At 41.3% G+C, this 19,325-nt stretch overlaps 1 protein-coding gene across 28 annotated transcripts in view; it reads right to left on the reverse strand.

The window, feature by feature from the left end:
• Positions 1-19,325, reverse strand: part of LOC121908544 (muscleblind-like protein 1) — a 53,528-nt gene that overhangs the window by 13,272 nt on the left and 20,931 nt on the right. For 27 of the 28 annotated variants that reach the window (XM_042428628.1, XM_042428627.1, XM_042428626.1 and 24 more), the window contains one exon: positions 16,376-17,387. In XM_042428628.1, the coding sequence (XP_042284562.1) occupies positions 16,376-16,549 (174 nt within the window). In that variant the 5' untranslated portion in view covers positions 16,550-17,387. Of the gene's footprint in view, positions 1-16,375; positions 17,388-17,814; positions 17,907-19,325 lie in introns of those variants that run through there. The other variant, XM_042428632.1, reaches the window with a different exon arrangement.

Below are 19,325 nucleotides of genomic sequence, written 5' to 3' on the forward strand. Positions count from 1 at the left end.
TAAAAATATATCTGTCTATCTATGTATCTATCTATCTTAGAGGAGACCTATTATACTTTTCCAAAGCTGACGTCAACTCATGATAGATTTCTTGATTAGGTCATCTGCTCCAGGCACAACACGCGAGTTCACTGCTCCGTTTGGCATTTTTCCTTTGTTTTGGGGGTATTCATGGCGAGCCATGACTCGAGTCGAGCTGGCACGCTGTGAGTGTTTTTCCATTACACAGCAGGGCAAAGTAAAATAAGTTGTACCTGTTGGAGGTATGCTGGCCTGCAGCTCTTCATCAAACATTTCACTGTGGCTGTTTCTGCTTGTATTATTCCTCCCTACATTATTTCTAACTGATACGCTGAACAAATAGCTCCAAATATCTCCATATCTTGTTGTGTAGAACTGTTTTTATTGAGCAATAGCGACCGCTATCAATATTTAGTCATTTAAAGGTTTTTAATATGAAGCAGCAAAAGCAAGAAATGTTGGGTTTTCATCAGCAGTAACTTAACATGACTCTGATATGTCTGCCCCTTCCTAAGACTTCCTGAAGCTGGCCAATCTGAATAGAGTGGTCTCATCAGGAGGGGGGCCTTAAAGAGACAGGAGCTAAAATGTGTCACAGGCTCTATGTCCCTCAGTTGCCATTCTTCACCAGTCCACCAGATGCCCTCAGACTTTTCTCCCTGTCTGTTTAGACTGGGCTGAGTGGGAGAAGGACAGATGAGATACTGTTGCTTGTTGCATTGAACCTGTGTCCTGACATTTTACTGCCTTGTTTGGAATACATGTGCTCAATTGGAAGAGCATACAGATCTGAAGTGAGATCTGAAATACTTTTGCCTTCATTTGGTTAAGAATGAGGATGTTTGTTTTGACCAGATTGTTTAGAGAATGTGTTACAGGTTAGTTTCACTGAGCTGCCAGGTTTAGTGCTTTTCAAGCAATTCACAATCTATGTGGTGATGTATGAGTTTTTGCCCCCTCTCATTTTTTGGGTAAAAGAATAGATCTATTTTTTGGACTTTAAGGGTTAGTATGTCACTCAGATTATCTTAGCTCTGTAGCACACAGTGAATTCTTGTTTGCATTTGGCATTTTTGGCTGGCATTTAAGGCTTTCTTGAGCCTACTTATTATGTTTTCTGGGTTTTTGGTTTTCTGTTTTTCCTCCTGTGTTCCTGTACTGCTTTTCCCTCCACATCTGCCCTGTATCAGCCTCGTTAGCTCTTCCCTGCTCCCAGTGTTTTCCCCAACTAATCAGCTCCTTCCCTGTTCTCTGTGTAGTCACCCATTCTCCATTCCTTCATTAGTTCAGTTTGTATTTAAGCACTGGTTTTCAGTTCAGTCTTGTTGGATCGTTTGCTCTGTTCTGTTCAGTTTTGCTCTGCCTGCACTCAGACCAGAATAAAGATTTATTCTTCAAGTTCCTGTTGCCTGCAGTCTCCTGCATTTGGGTCCACCTGCTCTGCTCCACTCTTCACAACAAAAATGGCCTGTTTCAGACAGAGGCTGAACTGAGGGGCAGCATAGAGGGCAAGTATAAGATAAATAAGGAGTTTCTTTTGATCTGCAAATCATGCAAAGCTATTCTAGTGGAGTCCCAGAATAAAAATATAGAACTGGAAATGTGAATAATAGGCCCCCTTTAAGTAGAGATTTTCAAAGATACCAAAACTATAACACTGAAATACACAAAAATATATAAAATGGTACAAACACCATCTACAATGTTACATTTGACATAAAATTGCAGTCTTACAAATATGGCATGTTTGATTTTACTATTAGACTCACTATGTGTGTTATATACCTTCAATGTAGTAATGGTGCAAGCAGATAAAGAATATGTAACATTTCTATACTGTATGGAAAAATGTGCTTAAAAGCATGAATAACTTTGACTTACAAAGGAAATTTAAGTACTGCATCAATAGATTGAAGCAACATTCAACAAGTGTATAACTTTCCATGCGGAGGTAAAGGTCTCCTGTTAACATACAAGACTGGCCAGGTTGTATGCAAAAGAAAGACTAGGCCAGCATTGCCACACGGACATCTCGGGCAAGACATCCTTTTTCAGCACATGTATTGGCAATTTCACAATCAATAGCCACAGGTGAGGTTAATTATAGATGTCCACAACTGGCACAACAGGTCTATCCCAGCAGGGGGAGCCACAATCACATGATGTAGGTTACTAAAACATAAAACAATTTATAAAAAATAAATAGAAGATACAAAAACAAAAGATAAAAAACAACACATATTGCGTTCACTTCATAAGAAATAAGCAAATGAAATCTCCTCATCAACCCATTGGGAATGAAGGTACCAAGGGAGTCTATCCAAGGTTGTATGCAAACTATGTGTACATAAGCTGAGCTGGCATTCAGAGGAATTCTGACACTGACAGAGGTGAGTTTGTCATGGATGTGTGTGAGAGGAGAGGAGCTGAAAGCAGGCTCTAATAGCACTCATCCAGAGAGTGACAATGGCATGCAGTGTGGGGAGGGTGAGAGTGTGTGTGTTACGTGAGTGGTGAGTGGGAGTGTGTATGCAGAGGGGGGTTAGTTGCAAAGGCATGAAGGATCACGTTGCATTCACCCCATATGACCCTTTCCGTAGACCGCTGGATTCACCACTGCAGCAGTGTGTGTGTGTGTGTGTGTGTGTGTGTGTGTGTTAAGGTGGGAGGGCTATGTTTGAGAAATAAACATGCGGCTTTAACTCCTGCTTACTACATTTGCCATTCTGCCGAATCATCCAAAGTGAAAGCCGTCTACCAACATCGGCAGCCATTTTGAATAAAAAAATCTGGTCCCAGAAGAGAGAGAAAGAGAGAGAGAGAGAGTGATAGTGACTCTGTGGCGAGAGCTGGGCTGCGTCAGGGAAATTTTAGAACTTGCAGAAGTGAGTAGTGTGGGTCATGACATGCAGGGAGGAGAGAGCAACGGAGATGCAGCCAGAGGGACGGAAGAGGAAGACGTCGCCCCTCACACCATGTTTGTGACTGTTATTGTGACATCAGTGGCCTTGAGGAGCAGCTAGAGACGGTGTCCACGGCAACAGAGCAGCCAGACACTCCCACTCAACAACACAGTGATTCCTAGAATCTTCCCGATCACTGACAGGAACTCAGCCGATAACTGTTCCAAGAGAAAAGGGAATCCAGACGCCACCTGTGTGGGCCTTTTTATGTCTCTGCTGTTAACATAACCATCACCAAAAAGCAGATTCTCACTGCAGCTGAATGATATATTCAACATTTCTTATTGCTAACCGTCTCTTTTCTCTTCATTGAGGGTCTCCGAACTGGAACTAGAATTACATTATCTTATTAGAGCGACACAATTTAAAGGTAATTATGCAAATTAAAAATTGGATGTGCTACGGAGACCCATAGAAGGCTTCAAATCACATTTTCATGGCACCGTGAGAAAATACCTGATGAGAATGTGATTAGGGAATAAACTGATTTGTCATCGCTCCTGCTTATGCCAGAAATGATGAAAACAATGAGACGAGCAGCTCCAGAATGATTCATCCATGCCACTAGCTGATTTCCCCCGTGTCAGGTCAGGCTGGTGAATGTGGTAATAGTGCAGTATTTTGCATGTATTTGTCCTCATCACCAAAGTATGTTTCTGAAACAATCTATTTTTGTTTTTACTTAGTTGGCACTTCCCATTTTTTGTGTGTTTCTGAGCAGCTGCCTTAAACATAACAGCAAGCTAATGATCAGTTTTGTGGCGGGCTAGAATTACAAAATGACAAAATTCAAAGATAAATAATACAGAGTAGATTATATTAAATTACTATTAATATTACATACTATTAAATACTATTAATAAAATACTAATAATATTACTAATTGTTTTACTATTGGTACATTTAAGTGTCCTGTGATACAAACAAATCATATCTGACAGTAATTGCTTTGATATTAGATTAAATATCAAATTGTTTCAGATCTCTTGTGGGAAGAGAATGTATTTTCACTGTTCATTGTCATTCACAGTTTTTTTTTTTTAACCTTCATTTTAAACGATAATTAAATGATAAAATTTAATAAATGCTCAGTTTTGCTACTATACAATAATATATGATGTTATGCATATCTTCAAAGTGTGCATCTGTGTCAGCACCGTTTTTCTCCACGTGCCCCCACTGCTCTACTGAACCTTCCCTGCCTTCTCCAAGTTCAGTCCAGGCTGTGTTTATATACTAATATGAGTCTGTGTTTCTCCTGGTGAGATCAGACTTGCCAAACTCCAGGCCAAACTGGAAACAATAATCCCGCTGGCTACCGTGCAGTCTGATTGATGATAAGTTGCAAAAACATGTCCCACCCTGATCGCCCTCTTTTTCTAACTCGGTCTCTCTCTCTCTCTCTCTCACCCCGTAGACACACACCCTGCTTTTGTGACTGTGTGGGATTTAAACAAACAATGAACCAATGTATAAAGAATGCTGGGTGGGGCTGCATCCCATCCTTTCGAGGAGAAGAGATGAAGCATGCAGCGAGATGAATCAATGCACATGTGTGTGTGAGAGGGGAAGAGTGAAGCTGTGCAGAGGTGAAGAAAAAACTGGTTTCTACTTAAGGGAAACAGCATAATATATCCAATAAACTGATAGTTCTCAACGTCTTTGACTTGTGATCTTTTAAAATGAAGCTACACCTACTGCTACACCTTCTCAAAGTCTGCATAATGTTAATGAGCTGTTAGCAGTTTAACCAGTATTGTTTTTTTCAGATAGTTTTATTTGAATAATTCATAGAGGCCTGAGGAGGTATAACTGCCCACTAGTAATAAAACATAGAAAAATAAAAAACTGTGTAGCAGAAATATGCTTTTTATTCTGGTTGCTACACTGTAAAACATGTCACGACCCCTCAGATCTATCTCAGATCACTCATAATTCCTTGAGCCTTAAGGATTAAAAACATGGAAAATGATTTATGTTTGTTTTGTATCACTGTTTTGAAGCCTTGCATATGTGTATCCTGCATATATCACCACTTTCATCATGCACTAAAATCACAGATACGCTTTATCCCAATCTGCTTTCCTTCCCTATCTTTGATGGTCCGGCGTTGTGGTGTGATGTTATGGTGTGAGACTCAGTTGTGTTTGGTTGTGATGTGAAGCTACACTGTTCTCTGCCCTGCGTTCCAGTGACTTCTGTCTAAACATACACAGAGATGAAAGCCCTTTCTCCTCACACACACACTGTGAATGATGCTTTGTTCTGCTGGAGAGCAGCAGAGACTCAAAGGACCAGACCCAGCGGTTGGTCTCTTTGTCTACCGTGTACTCAAATATGACATGAAATATAAAACACATGAAGTCAGGCCAATATATTGACAATGTGCAGATCATTTTACTTGGCATGTAAACTGAAATTTCCTGAAAGACAGTGAACTAGCATGCAAATTACTGACAACACGGCAGTCCAAAAACTATATAAGAATATGTAGATGTGTTGGTGTCTTATCTTAAGTAAACTGGCCTTCATTAAGCTACCAAAAAAAGTAATCAGCTATTCCCAATCAATAATACCCCTATACGCTAAAGTACAATTGATTTCCTTTCTGTTTTTAGTCACTTAATGCAGCATTAAATTAGCAGCAAAGTTGCTGAAGAGGGTGAAGAAGACATCAGGGATCTTATGTGGCTGTTTCTTGCTGTGGATTGCATTTCTATATCAGACTATGAACACACACACATACCCTTGAGATTATGTCTATATCTCCCTGCTGGGACTCACTGTACATAGTGTATCCGTGCTGCGCAGCTTAGTGGTCAGGGAGTTGATGTGACCAGTGGGGCTTATGGAGATGTGAAGGAGGGAGGGAGTGTTAATCTATGATAATAGTTACAATATGCCCCCGGTGCCGCATTACCACCCTCACCAAACAACGACGGAGAGAAAAGGATTACAGACTGGAATACAGCTACAACACAGACCACACAGAGAGTGATAAAGTTAGCCAGATAAATAGGACACGTTTGTGGGCGATATTTGGGAGGGAAATTTGAGTGGATTTCAGGAAATGATTTAAGGAAATACGGTGCGAACTGCAAATGACAGCAGACTGATGTTTATACGTGAACCTACATATGTATGCGTCACAGCAGCATAAAACACAGACCTAGCTATTTACGTGAACGGACTACACACATATGCACACGCAGCTCTACAGCATGAGTAATTCACACTTGAGAGGGTGTTGGTTCTCAGAAATGCCTCAGGTCAGATGTCACGTACACAGGAGCCCTGGATCCAAACTTAGACCTCTCTGTTTTTTTCCTGACATCCCCCTGCTCTCTGTCTCTTGCTATCTATTTTCACACAAACAAACTTTCATGTGACTTTATTTACGCCAATTTTTTTTTTTTTTCTCCACAGCCTCTGTTCAGTGGGGCAGAGCTTCTTCTCCTGTGAGGGCTAACTTAAAGTTAGTCCCACACTTTTCATTATCAGTAATAACATAATGATCGCACAGGTATTGATTTGAGCAGCAGCACTTCATTAAAGCCATCCAGTACTCGCAGTGTGAGTACGCGGGGCGGCGTGAGAATGTTCATTTAATCATCTCCGAGCTACACTTCCCAGTGGGAGAGAGAAAGAAGAGTCATTGCGTAGAAATCACAAGGTCCAGGCGGCAGTGAGGCGTCAATAACGACTCTGTTGTTTCTGAAATGACTGAGGTGTGCTCTTTTCTCGGTGTTTCACAAGCTGAAGATCAAAGCCTGCCATTTATCTTCATCAGCCATTTCAAACTTAAAAATACCTAATCTAGTGACATGCGAGACTAATGGTTAGATTACGCTTTTAGTGCCTTAACTCTTTCTTGAACAGAAAGTTCTTATTAGAAATCATCTATAATAATAGTAAATGTACTTTTACAATTCCTCACTATACACACTTGTGTATTTTACAGATGTTTTTTATTAAAATCATTACAGGCACATGCTTTAAGGTGAGCATTGAACTGCAGTCCTAAATAAAAAAAAATTAAATAAAAATTCGATGAAATTTGTTGTAGAGAGATTAAAAAAGAGGGGAAAGCGATCATAAAACAGACGTTATAAAGGCACACAGAAAGATAAGAGAAAGTATACTGTATGCTTTCCCCGTCTTTCTGTCTTTCTCATCTCTTTTATGCAGACTGCATTCTTGTTTCTACAGCTTCAGAGTGGCAGCTATGCAATGCGTCTTAAAACTTCAAAAGCTGAAAAAACTTTAGAGACATGTCACTACTCCTTTTCTCCTTTATACACCTGTCTTTGATCCCAGCTTTCTGTTCTCCCTTTCTAACCCTTACCACCAGCACCATCTGCACAGTGTTTGATTCCTCCTCAGTTCTGTGACACCTGGTGTAGAAACACACACACACACACAAAAAAGTCTCTTCCATCAGTGGTAAAGTAATAACTATGATTAATTTGGTTTGCAGCTCTAACAGATTTAATCTGGCATGTATTATGCTAATCTTATCTCAAAGACTGTAATCCTATCCACAGCTCTAATCCCACTGTCAACTGGCCTAATCCTGTTTCTGCGTGCGATTATCTCCTTTGGACTTGGCACGAGCAGAAACAGGATGTTTTCACCCTTTTTCTTTCTCTCTTCCTGTAGTATGACAAGCGATTTAGCCTAATATTGATTCTTCATAATTTTTTTTTTCTTGAAAAGTGAGAAACAAATTGACAGTGAAGTAGGATCATTCAATTTATTTCTGAGGCTTTTCGCTTGCTTCACAAATTATGTACAGATGTTGATATCCTGACAGGAAAGCATTAAGAGGAATGAATGACTAGATTATTTTCTATCGTATTAGGACTATTGCAAGTTTCTTAACAATCTATATTTATTATCATTACAGTTGTCAATAAGTGAATAGTCTGAATATCATATTTAACGGGGAATAGCTACAACAACCAACATCTAAGCACTGACATCCAACCAATGAGCCTCAAGTCCAGTCAGGAAGTCCTGGATTTTTAACTGGTGATACTGATCAATCCAGAAGAACATATAAGCCAGTATGAGAACAAGATGGAAATGTCAGGTGCTGAGGCATAAAAAAAAATCAATCATTACATTGCCGTTATTGATCATTTAGATATAACTGACTAAAGCTGTTCCATTAAGCATTATTTGTTATTAATGCTAATAATACTGATGCTATATAAAGCAATATATTGTGTAGTTGCTGCCAGAATGAGTAAGAGACAGTTTACATGGTGCATAAAGTGTAAAGAGAGAGTAAAGCAGTTTGTGTGTGTCACTTGAAACTAATCAGGGCTAACATTAATTGGACCTCAGGTGGTTTTGCTGTTTCAGGTCAAAAAAACAAGGACACATGATGGATCCTGATTGGCAAAGATGTAGACAACATTGGCTGTTGATAACAATTTACTAGAGTTTTAGCTGAATATCACATAACGAAACTTGAACTAGGTTTTATGGAGCTTTGTAATAGAGTTTATTCCCCTCTCCTTATAAAGAGTATTGAGAGGAATCAGGAACAGTGAATCAAAAAAAAAGAAAAAAGAAAAAGAAAAAAGTACGGTAATTAAAACCAACGCCGTGGGTTTGACAGGCCCAGACACTGTGTTTCTGAGAAGGAATGCATTTAAAAAAAAACAAAAAAACAAGATAGTCGCACAGAGAGAACAACTGAGCGAGAGAAAAAGAGATGGACAGCTATCAACTATGTTTTTCCTTGTTGCCTCACATTTTCGTGCCTTTCACAACTGTCACCGGCAGGCATATCATCATGTAGCTTCTGGCATCAGCTCTTTCACGTTCGGCAGATAAGGGGCAGGGTAAACTTGACTGACGGACCTAACAGCTGGCGAGAAGGAGGGGCAGCCTGAAAAGGTGTTGAAAGAGTAGAGCTAAGCGTCTAGCTGTGCCCTCGAGCTCCTCTATCACCTGTCTAATGGGAGGATAATGGGTGATCTCACTGACTGGATATGTGACTGCATGGGAGAGGTAATGAAAAAAAGCCCACAAGAAAGAAAGGTCAAAAAAAGAGAGAGTCAAAGACAGAGATGGATTGATGTGATTAGGAAAAAATTAACCAATTATAAGGCTGAAGGTACATTGAGACTAAAAAACCTTTTCACCCCTTATCATCCATCCTTTTATTTCCCCTTAAGTGGCTTTAAATTGGAAAAATGATCTTATTCCACATTGTCTGACAGTATCATATAGCTTATATTCTCTAGTAGCTTATTGCAGCTTTTCATTGAAATTATATGATGTTTGAATTGAGTGAAATATTCAAACCCAAGACTCCATGGGCTCTATTCTCCTGAAAACTGTGCACCTGTGCATGCACCTCTGCCAACTAAAGCCACAAAAAATGGCCCTGCATCTGTGATAAGAGGTTGTCAGAGCAGGTGTTAATGCAAACGCAATGCCAAAGTGCCAAAGTTAGCACCAAAATTGCACTGTGCCGGTTAATCAGCATAAACACCGCCTGAGCTGCGTCTCTCCTCCCACCTCAGTGCAAACATATTCATTTGGAGCCAGGAAATTATGAAACAGGCGCTGACACACACACACACACACACACACACACACACACACACACACACACACAAAAAAAATGTGCATAAAGACTAAGGGAAAATAGAGCCGCGTGTTTTCTAATGCAGTGTCATTTCATGACATGGGCATACATGTATTCTAGATGTCATGCATGTATTGCAGTGTATCATTTTGCACACATTTATCCAACATTTCCAAATATGTCAGTAGGTTTATACATTTGCTGGTAGAACAGGGGTTAAAAGTGCTTATGACAGAAATGGTTGCAAGCTTGTTACCAACATTTTTGTTGCACTCACTTTTAGTTCCACCACCAAATAAGGTGGTTTAGATAATACAGTAGGGCTTCAACTAACGATAATTTTTATTGTACTTGAAGTTGAAGTTGCCACGTTCCCAAATATCAGAAATTACTTTGGCAAGTACAATTTTATCAGATAATGGCCAAAACAACAAAATTAAGGCTGAAGTTGGAATTTTGATTTAATAGCACTTTTGATAGCTTTCACAGCCTGGTTAAATGTTCCAATAGAGCTAATTTAAATGCCCGAGTTGTCAGAGTTGGTGCAGCAGGACCATAACTTAAGCAGCATAACGTTTAGCTTCAAATTCCTATGTCACGAACATTTAAAAGGTGATACTGTAGCTAAGCCTATGCAAAGTTGGTCTGAATGATGTGTTTAAGGAAATATAGATGAGGGCTGATTCTTTTTTACAGTACGTGTGGTTATAAAAAGCTTTAGTTTCACAATGTAAAACTTCCAGTAAATGACAACGCTTGCTCTGTTGTCATATCCTGTCTTAAATAGCTGCTGGAAAATCTACACACTACAGCCAATAAACATCTGTGTATAATAAACACCTCGATATAAATTCACTGATACAAACCAAGTGACATCATCAAGTGCCCATTGACATTTATGTGTCTGCTTACTGATTTAGAGTTTTAGATTATGTAACACTGCAATCTTGGCTTCGATATCTCAGTATTTGTAGTAGTGAAGCAAACAAACCCTCAGGCTATGATATGAGGTTTTATGGTATGTCTGTATGCTGAGATGGAGAGAAAGAGAGAGAGAGAGAAAGCGTAAGGCTAGAGAAGTAATCATTGTATCAGTGGTGTTATAAAGGGACCCAGTGTGATGGGGGGACAGGGACGGCTGACACTGAGAAGAAAAGACAGGCTGTTGTCGCTAATCTTCCGTCACATAAGCTCACAGACAAAAAGCACAGCCGCGTTGATCTGACAAGGATGTACGCACCATAGAAAGAGCAAGCTAAAGAAAGTCTCAGTGTATGTTTATTTTAGTGTGTGTGTGTGTCTGTGTGTAGGCCAGGATTAGCCTGGTCAAAACATAAATCCCTCTAGCATAAAGACACAAGAATAGACCGATCAACACCTGGAGACAGAGATGTTAAAGACCCTGCTTTCTAAAATAAAACCCCCCTCTGTGTGACTCAGCTTAAACCTAGTGAAACCTTCTCATTTTAATCAGCTTCAGACACGACTGAGCACGGCCACACGGGCGACACCGTGATATAAGCAGCTCCCTTTAAAAAAAAAAAAAAAAAGCTGTATCTTACGGATGACTGAGTCCTCGCCTTGTTAACTTAAAGGTGAGAAGTATTCATTGTGGATGCACCCACAGATATATCCTATTAAAAATCCAATTAGGATGGAGATTCCATGCATCGACTGCAGAGGACAGAAGCCCATATGGATCCAGGAAACGGTGTCTGTCTGAATTATAGCATCACTGCAGTACGCTCACTGGAGATTAGCGAAGCGCTACTGAAAACAAACCTTCATCCTTCATCCTGAAAACACATTTGACTTGGTCAGATTCTTATATTATAACACTGCGCGCAGGTGTCCTATTTCCTTTTCTTCTCAGTGTTTTCTTTAGGCTAGTCATTTTTGGCAAGAAGCCAGTGAAGCGAGCAGTGTGAGGATCACACGTCTATGAGTGGATTTGGATTCCACATGCCCATCTGCGGCTGCTAAACACTGCATTTGGATTGTGTCTGAATGTGGCACAAATCTATTTTGACAATCCAAGAAGGAAGTTTTGGCCTGTTTTAACCTCTGTAATGCAGATAGTTTAATACTTAATATAATTAATAATTATAATCTCATAATTTACACTCATATGAATTTGATTGATTTAAACTAGTCTAAAATAAGAATATGCTCAGCTAAGTTACACTCTCCAAACACACCAAACTGTGCCATGTTGTTCTGGTTTATCGCAGTTCATCAACTGTTGCCTACACGTGGCCATGTGCAGTGTGTCTTTTAATGCACTGTGCGGTGTGTGACAGCAGTGTGAAATACACATTAGCCCTTTGAACTCAAACCCATATGCTAACACACACAGAGCATGATGTGTTGATTTTACTGCCCAGAGATTGGCTGGATAATTTGTTTAAAATCATAAAAAACACTGTCGACTAGCAACGCGGCTAATATTTACCGCACATGTGTGTCTGGCCAACCACCACTCACTGTTTGTGTGTGTTTAACCTGACTGTTCTATCGAGCCACTGAATATAAACAGGCTGTCAAAATATGGTCAGCAAAACGAGAGGAAAGACAGATAGAGAAACAGACAGTGAGACAGAGAGAGAGATAGAAAGAGAGAGGCAGAGAGAGATAAATAAGAGGTATTTACCCGCCCTCTGCTCTGCAGGAATGTAATCTTGGCTCAGACCAGTAGTAACACAAAGGAACCCGCTGCAACAGCACCACTAACACAGATATAACACACACACACACACGTGCATGCGCGCACACTTTGTCTCCTTTTCTTACAACTCAGACATGATGACAGTGGGTGTGTCAGGCTGGCAGGTAGACCAAGTACAAGGTCTATACTGTGTGTGTTACTGTGTGTATAGTTAAACGGTTACCACTCCTTTTTTTTTTATGACAGGGACGGCCGTGTTGTGGGAAAACAAGGACTTGCTGCTGCTAGTGGGTTCACATAAGGTCGTGGTTAATGTCATATCAGCCCCTAAACTTGCACCATATGCGTCTATGTTATATATATACGGTCTATGGTCAACGTATGTGTATGTGTGTGGTTTTACCAGGGTGTAATGTGAACCATCCTGTCCAGGGATGGGTGTGGCCTAAAGTAAATGAGGCAAAAACCAGACTGAGCGGGAAGTCAAGTAGAAGGAGCTACCAAGATGGGAGGAGAATGAAAACAAGCAACAGAGGAGAGGAAAATGAGTGAGGGAGATGTGGACTAGAATAGGCTTGCATTAAATCAAAGTAGGATGGTACAGTACTTGAAAAAGGCTGGCAGATTACCTCTGTGTGGGTGGGGTGGAGCAGCGTGTTACAGTTCATTTAGTGAGAAACCTATATTATTTCAGACTCTTTCTAGTATAAACTAATGAGGCAGGCATTAGTTCACTTGCTTCTGCAACCTGAGCTGACTATTGTACCCCAATCTGATTAGGAATGGTTTAGTGGAGCAAGTAGAAAACACAAAACACAACTACTGAGGGTTAAAGCAGGTTACTTCCACCACATATCATGCGCATTTTAAACTCTCCTTTTTGTATTTTTATCAGATACAATGCAATTAAAGGCGCCACATTCTGCATCACACCTGTCTCTTCACTTATCTGTTTGCTTGCATATAAATATTTAGCTGCAAATATGAGCCATTTATAAAGATTTAGAATCCACGTATCTTACCTAACCTTTCTGCTCAGTAGTTAATCATTAATAGACAAAGTTACAAAGCTGACTTTAAATCAGGGAGTCTAGGCGGCCATTATCCTTCTACAAATATTTACCTCACTTTGACATAGCTGTGCTGTCTGCGCTGCACCAACCAGATACACAGGCAACAGAAAGGGCTGCACTCTGGGGTTAAGGCCAAGTGTAAAGCCAATGTGCACACACACACACACACACACACACACAACTCAGTTTTAATTCTGTGGCCTAGATGAAAACTTGGTTCTGATTGATTGTCTTGCTTGAGGGTATATTCATATCTGATTACTGCCGTGAACATCTTCCAATGAAAAATTGCAATTTCACTGTTTTTGCTATTTCTGGTACAAATATATTCCCTGCTCTAATTCCCTCAACATGGGCTCTTAAAGCGTGGTCTAGTGCAGGACACATGTTTTTATGTGCGAAACTGTGTCCTTAATATGTGTGTGTGTGTGTGTGTGTGTGCGCGCGTGCACCATGGTAAAAGGAGGCCAGAGAGAGAGAGAGAGAGAGAGAGTGGCTGTTGGGGAAATGACTGGGTTTGGGTGTGACCTGCTCAGCTATGCACTGGTGATCATGTGAGACCTGTTCTGATTATACACTCCTCAAGAAGAAGGTCGATCCTCTCTCATGGGCAGAAAAGTGTGTGCACATGTGTCCAGGAGGGTGCATGAGTGTGCGTGGGAATATGAAAGGGGTGCAAGACAGAGTACCGGGGAGTGACGTGGCTTCATGTAATGCAACTAAACTGAGAAATTGTCCTATTTCAAACACTCGACCTGTGTGAAAGTGAAGTAGGACAGGTGATGTGTTTGTGGCTTGACATAACAGGAAAACCTTAACAATGTGGTGAATGTGTCTGTGCTTAAATGTTTGTGGTTTAGGTCTTATCTTCTGGTGTATACATGCTGCTAACGAATCAACAGCCTTCGCTTCTGATTTCCTCCATCCTCTTTTTCTCTCTCTTTCGCTCTCCTGCTGTTTCCACTGTGGGTTTCAGAGACCTGCTCTGTTTTTCATTACCAGTGGAAAAAATGGGGCGAACGGTTAAAAAAAGGCACCCATCTCCATTAATACACAAGTCCTAGAGGAAAATGAGTCCAAACTACTAAAATAGGCCCCTTGGTTCCTTCAAAAAGCCTTCATATATCTGCCAGCTACTCCTTTCCAGTAGCTGACCTTTACCTCAGTGTGAATGACAATTTAAACATATGCTCACATATTGAATATGTATTTCGCCTGTAGATAAAACCTCCACTACTTTCTCAGTATCTCTACATGTCTCTACATGCGGTTAATGTCTTGAAATGAGGGAGACATGACATCCAGATAGTCAGAACATTTGTGATTCATCTGTGCATGTTTTTGTAGCGTTTACATCGCAGCTGAAGAGGTTTAAATGATATTTTTGATTTCTTGGGTCTTATTTTTGTAGTTTTGACCACCATGTCTATTGGTTATGATGACACTGTCATCACCAAAATAATTTCTTAGAACATAACGACTTTGCTAACACAAGGTCAGACTCAGCAAGAATCACAACCAATCAATAACGCATTTTTAAACTTCTAAACAAGCAAGAAGTCCTGCAGAAGACCCACAGTGGTTGAAACGTTGTCACGTCCATGTGGAATTGAAGAAGATTTGGAAATAAGTTAGCAGAGTGCAGGTACTCTTTTGTTAAACGTGTAAACAAGTCAATACTTAAGCCACATTTTCTATTTCTTTATGAAGAAATAAAAATGAAAATGAGCCCACCTGTAATGCTGGTGAGAAAAAAGTACAGTAAGACAAAATTGAACTGGCAACTTGGTCTGTATAGATCTTTACAATTAAAAAAAAGAAGATACAACAGATATATCATTTAATTTAGCCTACTATTTTGACACTCTCACACACACACATACACACACACAAACATGCACTGGTGTTAGTACAATGTGAAGAAACTTGGGAAGAGTTCAGCTTGGGCCTGACAATGTTCCTCTGTCCACATCTGGCTATAAACACTGTTCTCTGAGTTGACTCACACACACTGTCCTCATCTTAACCCTGCCCTGCTCACACACTGCCAATGACCACGAGTCACCAATGTCTGCAGGGGCAGAATACAAACAGAAGTGAAAACACACACACACACACACAGCCAAACCTGTGTGTGTTTGTGTGTGTGCGCGTGCATGTGTGTCAGTACTGGAAACTTAGGGTTGAGGTCCGCCCATCTCTAGAGATTTTGCGTGGCGATAAAAAGAGAGATTGTGAAAGACGGGGAACGAGGGAGAGAGAAAGAAAAAGAGGTGTTTGCTTTCCTGTTGCTGCCTAAAAATGGAAAATTACTGCATACAGTGTCCCAGATCTGCCCCCGACACCTCACTCACTAACTCTTTAACATACATACTCATATAGAGACACACACACAAACCCCCTCTAACTGCCCCTAGGCCTCAACACAGGAAGTGGTTTGACTGAGTGAGAACTACATGATGACGCTATCGCCTCCCTCCTCTCTAGCTGTTGAGATGTGTTGTGCTCAGGGCATCCATATGAGTTTGTACATGTGACATCCTATTCATCTGTGTTTTCCTATTCAAAAACTGGCTCACAGCAGTGTTTGTCACTTCCAGAGGGTCTGTGCTGATGTAGTAAATTCAACTGTGTGGGTATACAGTGTAATCAGTTGGAAATATGACTGACTACTAAATGACTCCTGTTTGAAATAAATGCAGTAAACACCGGCCCAAACATTTCAGCCTGTCCTAGAAAATTCCACAGTGCAGTGTTGCAAACGCCTGACTTCTGCTTCCTGAAACTAAAGAGCTGAAACTCCCCCCCCACCTCTCTGTGCCCTTGATCACATGTTGCAGTCACCCGACCAGAAATGGGCGGGACAAAAGAGAGCACATGCCGTGGCCAGATGGTCCGATCTACCATGATGTGGACTGTAAACTACTGCTATTTCCAGTTTGTTACTTAATATATTCATACAGTCTCTAATCAGTGGTCTATCTCTTGTTTGTCTGCCTGTCTGGACTCTGACCTCCAGACTTCCTGTTCACCACTTCTCCTTTTTTACCTTGAGTGAGTCGAAGCAAGCGATGACCCGTCCGTTGTCCACCTGACAGCTCTTGGCAGGATGAGCGAACTTGCACTCCTGGTCGGAGCGTGAGCACGTGCCTCTCTGGAACTCCCTACATACCTCCAGTGTCAGCCACTTTGTGTCACGGATATGTGCTATGTTCATCGCCATGGCGACACGCTGGCAAAGAGTATTCCGAACTGAGATCTGTTCAAGCGTGAATAAAGTACCTCTAGTGTTTTAATCCACAACTTTTGAGTTCTTTTATGTTTATGTATTGATGTTGTTACTGTCCGTGACACTTGTGTGTGAAGTTGAAATGAAACATTCAAAACAAGTTCCTATTGATTGTGAAGGCTCCTTGTCCAATGTGAAATGTTGCAGGACGACGTTTCGCTGTGAATTTTACTGAGTCATTTTCCTGATCGATTAACCACTGAGGAAGTGATTATATCCAGGAGACGACTTGGTCTAACAATTAAGTTGCCACTCTTGGCTTTGACGTTTCTCTCTCACTGTTTATTGCTTGCTGATCCGTTTCATCACCAATATTCACAAGCCAAGGTGGCAAACACCTCTGGTTAGGTGCAGTGAAGCAGGCAACAAAGGTGATAGTCTGGGTGTAGCCTGCTACAGGAAGGTTAAGGACACTGAGGACCAAGTGGAGGCTTAGAGGGTTGAAGGTGAAGGTTAAAGGCAAGGTGTGTGAGATGCTGCGTGAGCCTTGTGGTGTCTTGGGCTGCTGTGGTAAGGCTGGTCAGCTGGTGGAGAGCAGTTGGCAGCTGGGCCGTCTGGTGAGGAGAGCTGAGGCTGGAGCCCGGCTGTGAGGAGTGGATGGTGATGGTGGTGGATGGACGAGCGGGTCGGAGCGAAGGCTGTGAGGAGGGTGTGGTCGCTGTCCTTGTACTTGTGTTACTGTGGCAGCAAGCGAGCGAGGCAGGGGGGAGGGTGGAGCTTCAGCTGTAGAAGCAGGTCAAAGCTGCAGCAGACATCAGCGAAGGCACTTCCTCTGGGGGGAGAGAGAGAGAGAGAGAGAGAGAGAGAGATAGATAGAGAGGAGGAAAAGACAGAGAGACAAGAGATTAGTCTGATGATACACATCCAAAGAAAACTTTCAGGTTTATTTTCCCTCTCGTTTATCTTTCATAGGATGTTCTGACCTGCAGCATTTTTTAAAATCATGCCACTGCTTAACTATGCAGCTGTGGCAATGAAGAATATGTAAAAATGTCAGAAATGCAGGGTTTGTCAGCTAAAACAAATAAAACTTTCACCCGCCCTGTGCTCTAAACACACATGGTGTGCACACACGCTCATCACGCCACGCCACACAGAAACACACACTCACACACACAGACAGAAGTGCACAAAGCAGCCATTCACAACTTTCCACCAGTTCGACGCAGGAAAATCAGATCAAATCCTGTATCACTTACAGTCGAGTACAGCAAAGCCGGCCATTGCATATGTGTTTAAAGGTGAAAGAAAGGAAGAGAATGAAAGCAAGGGGGAAGTCGAGGCAGGGCATGAGGGAGAAGAGGTTAGTCATTTCCCTTCTTGCGAAGCGGTGTGAGAGTGGGGACCAATGAGAGCTAGCAGAGTTGCAGCAACATTCTGGGCTGAGCGCCAGGTGAGAGCAGGGGGAGGAGCAAAGAGGAGGCTGACCTGCCTGCTGCTAGGGAAAGAGAAAAAGAGAAAGACACAGGCTGAACTAATCACTCTGCTCACTTTATGTTTTCCTATGACAACCAATGATCACCCATGCACAGATGATACATTTCTCTCTCAAACAACCTTCATAAAAGATCCTAGATAACATTATTCACAGTGAACTCAAGCATCCAAAATAAAAAGTACCACCATCATGACAGCGAGGTTTGAACTTGTCTGCTGTCATATGTTTATTATTTCACTTTCATACACCAAATTACCTATTTATCACATGCAGAAGAGATGACTGATTATGGAGAGTTTTCTGTTTTGTTCAGAATGTTGTAGTGTTGCCAGTGGTTTCTATTTTGGTGAACCCATTGTACAGTGTTTGCTAGGGGAATTTGAATGACTGGGCTCCTGGGGGCCCATTCTGCTCTTATCGCACCGGCAGGGTAACTCACCACACCCTTTGTAGAGAAATCGCTTTTCCCAGAACAGCATGTGCACCTTCAGCAATGCTACTGCTACTAACTTTACGGCACTGCAACACTGCAACACGCTATATCAGAGCCCTGCAGCAGTGCAGCCCAGGTCATGATGACCCAGCAACATGGATAAATGTTTAGAGAGAAAGAGAGAGTGAAGGAGGAACTGCTTTGGTTCACCTTGGATGACCCCTGCGGTAGCAAGAATGATACGATAGCTACAAATGACCTTTGCATTGCAAGCATAATCATAATACAAACGCTACAACCAACGCCCTGCCCATATCATACACAAAACCACGTGGCAAATTATCTTCCATATCACCCAATTCAGAAGGAAGACCAAAATAACTGAAAGCTTCAATAAAACACAAACAGAAAAGATCTATTTCTCCTCTCTTTTGTACCAGACTCAATATTTTCAAATGACAGATAATAACATTTTATTAAATGCTGCTATTTTTTTAGTGAGACGCCGTAATGTTTCCTTGTCAGTTTTATAGCTTTTTCGGGCCAAGAAACATTTTTGACTAAGACCGACTGGATTGGATGTCTTGTTTTGGAATTTAACTGGTGGTCCAACATGCGCCATGTCATTTTTTGTTTATATGACTATGAGCATGTTTCTATTCCCATGAACTTGCGCATTCATCATTTCATCTTCATTGCTGTGAAAATGTCAACTCAGCCGAGTCTGAATTTTCTGAGTAACCCAGTATGCCCCAAGACCTGTGTTTTTAATATTTTTTAATGTTGATGCCACATGTACTTATTTCTCCAGCTGAGTTCAGGTGAGGACAGACAGAACT

Source organism: Thunnus maccoyii, chromosome 12 (genome assembly GCF_910596095.1).
Source record: "Thunnus maccoyii chromosome 12, fThuMac1.1, whole genome shotgun sequence".
In the NCBI taxonomy this organism is placed as follows: Eukaryota; Metazoa; Chordata; class Actinopteri; order Scombriformes; family Scombridae; genus Thunnus; species Thunnus maccoyii.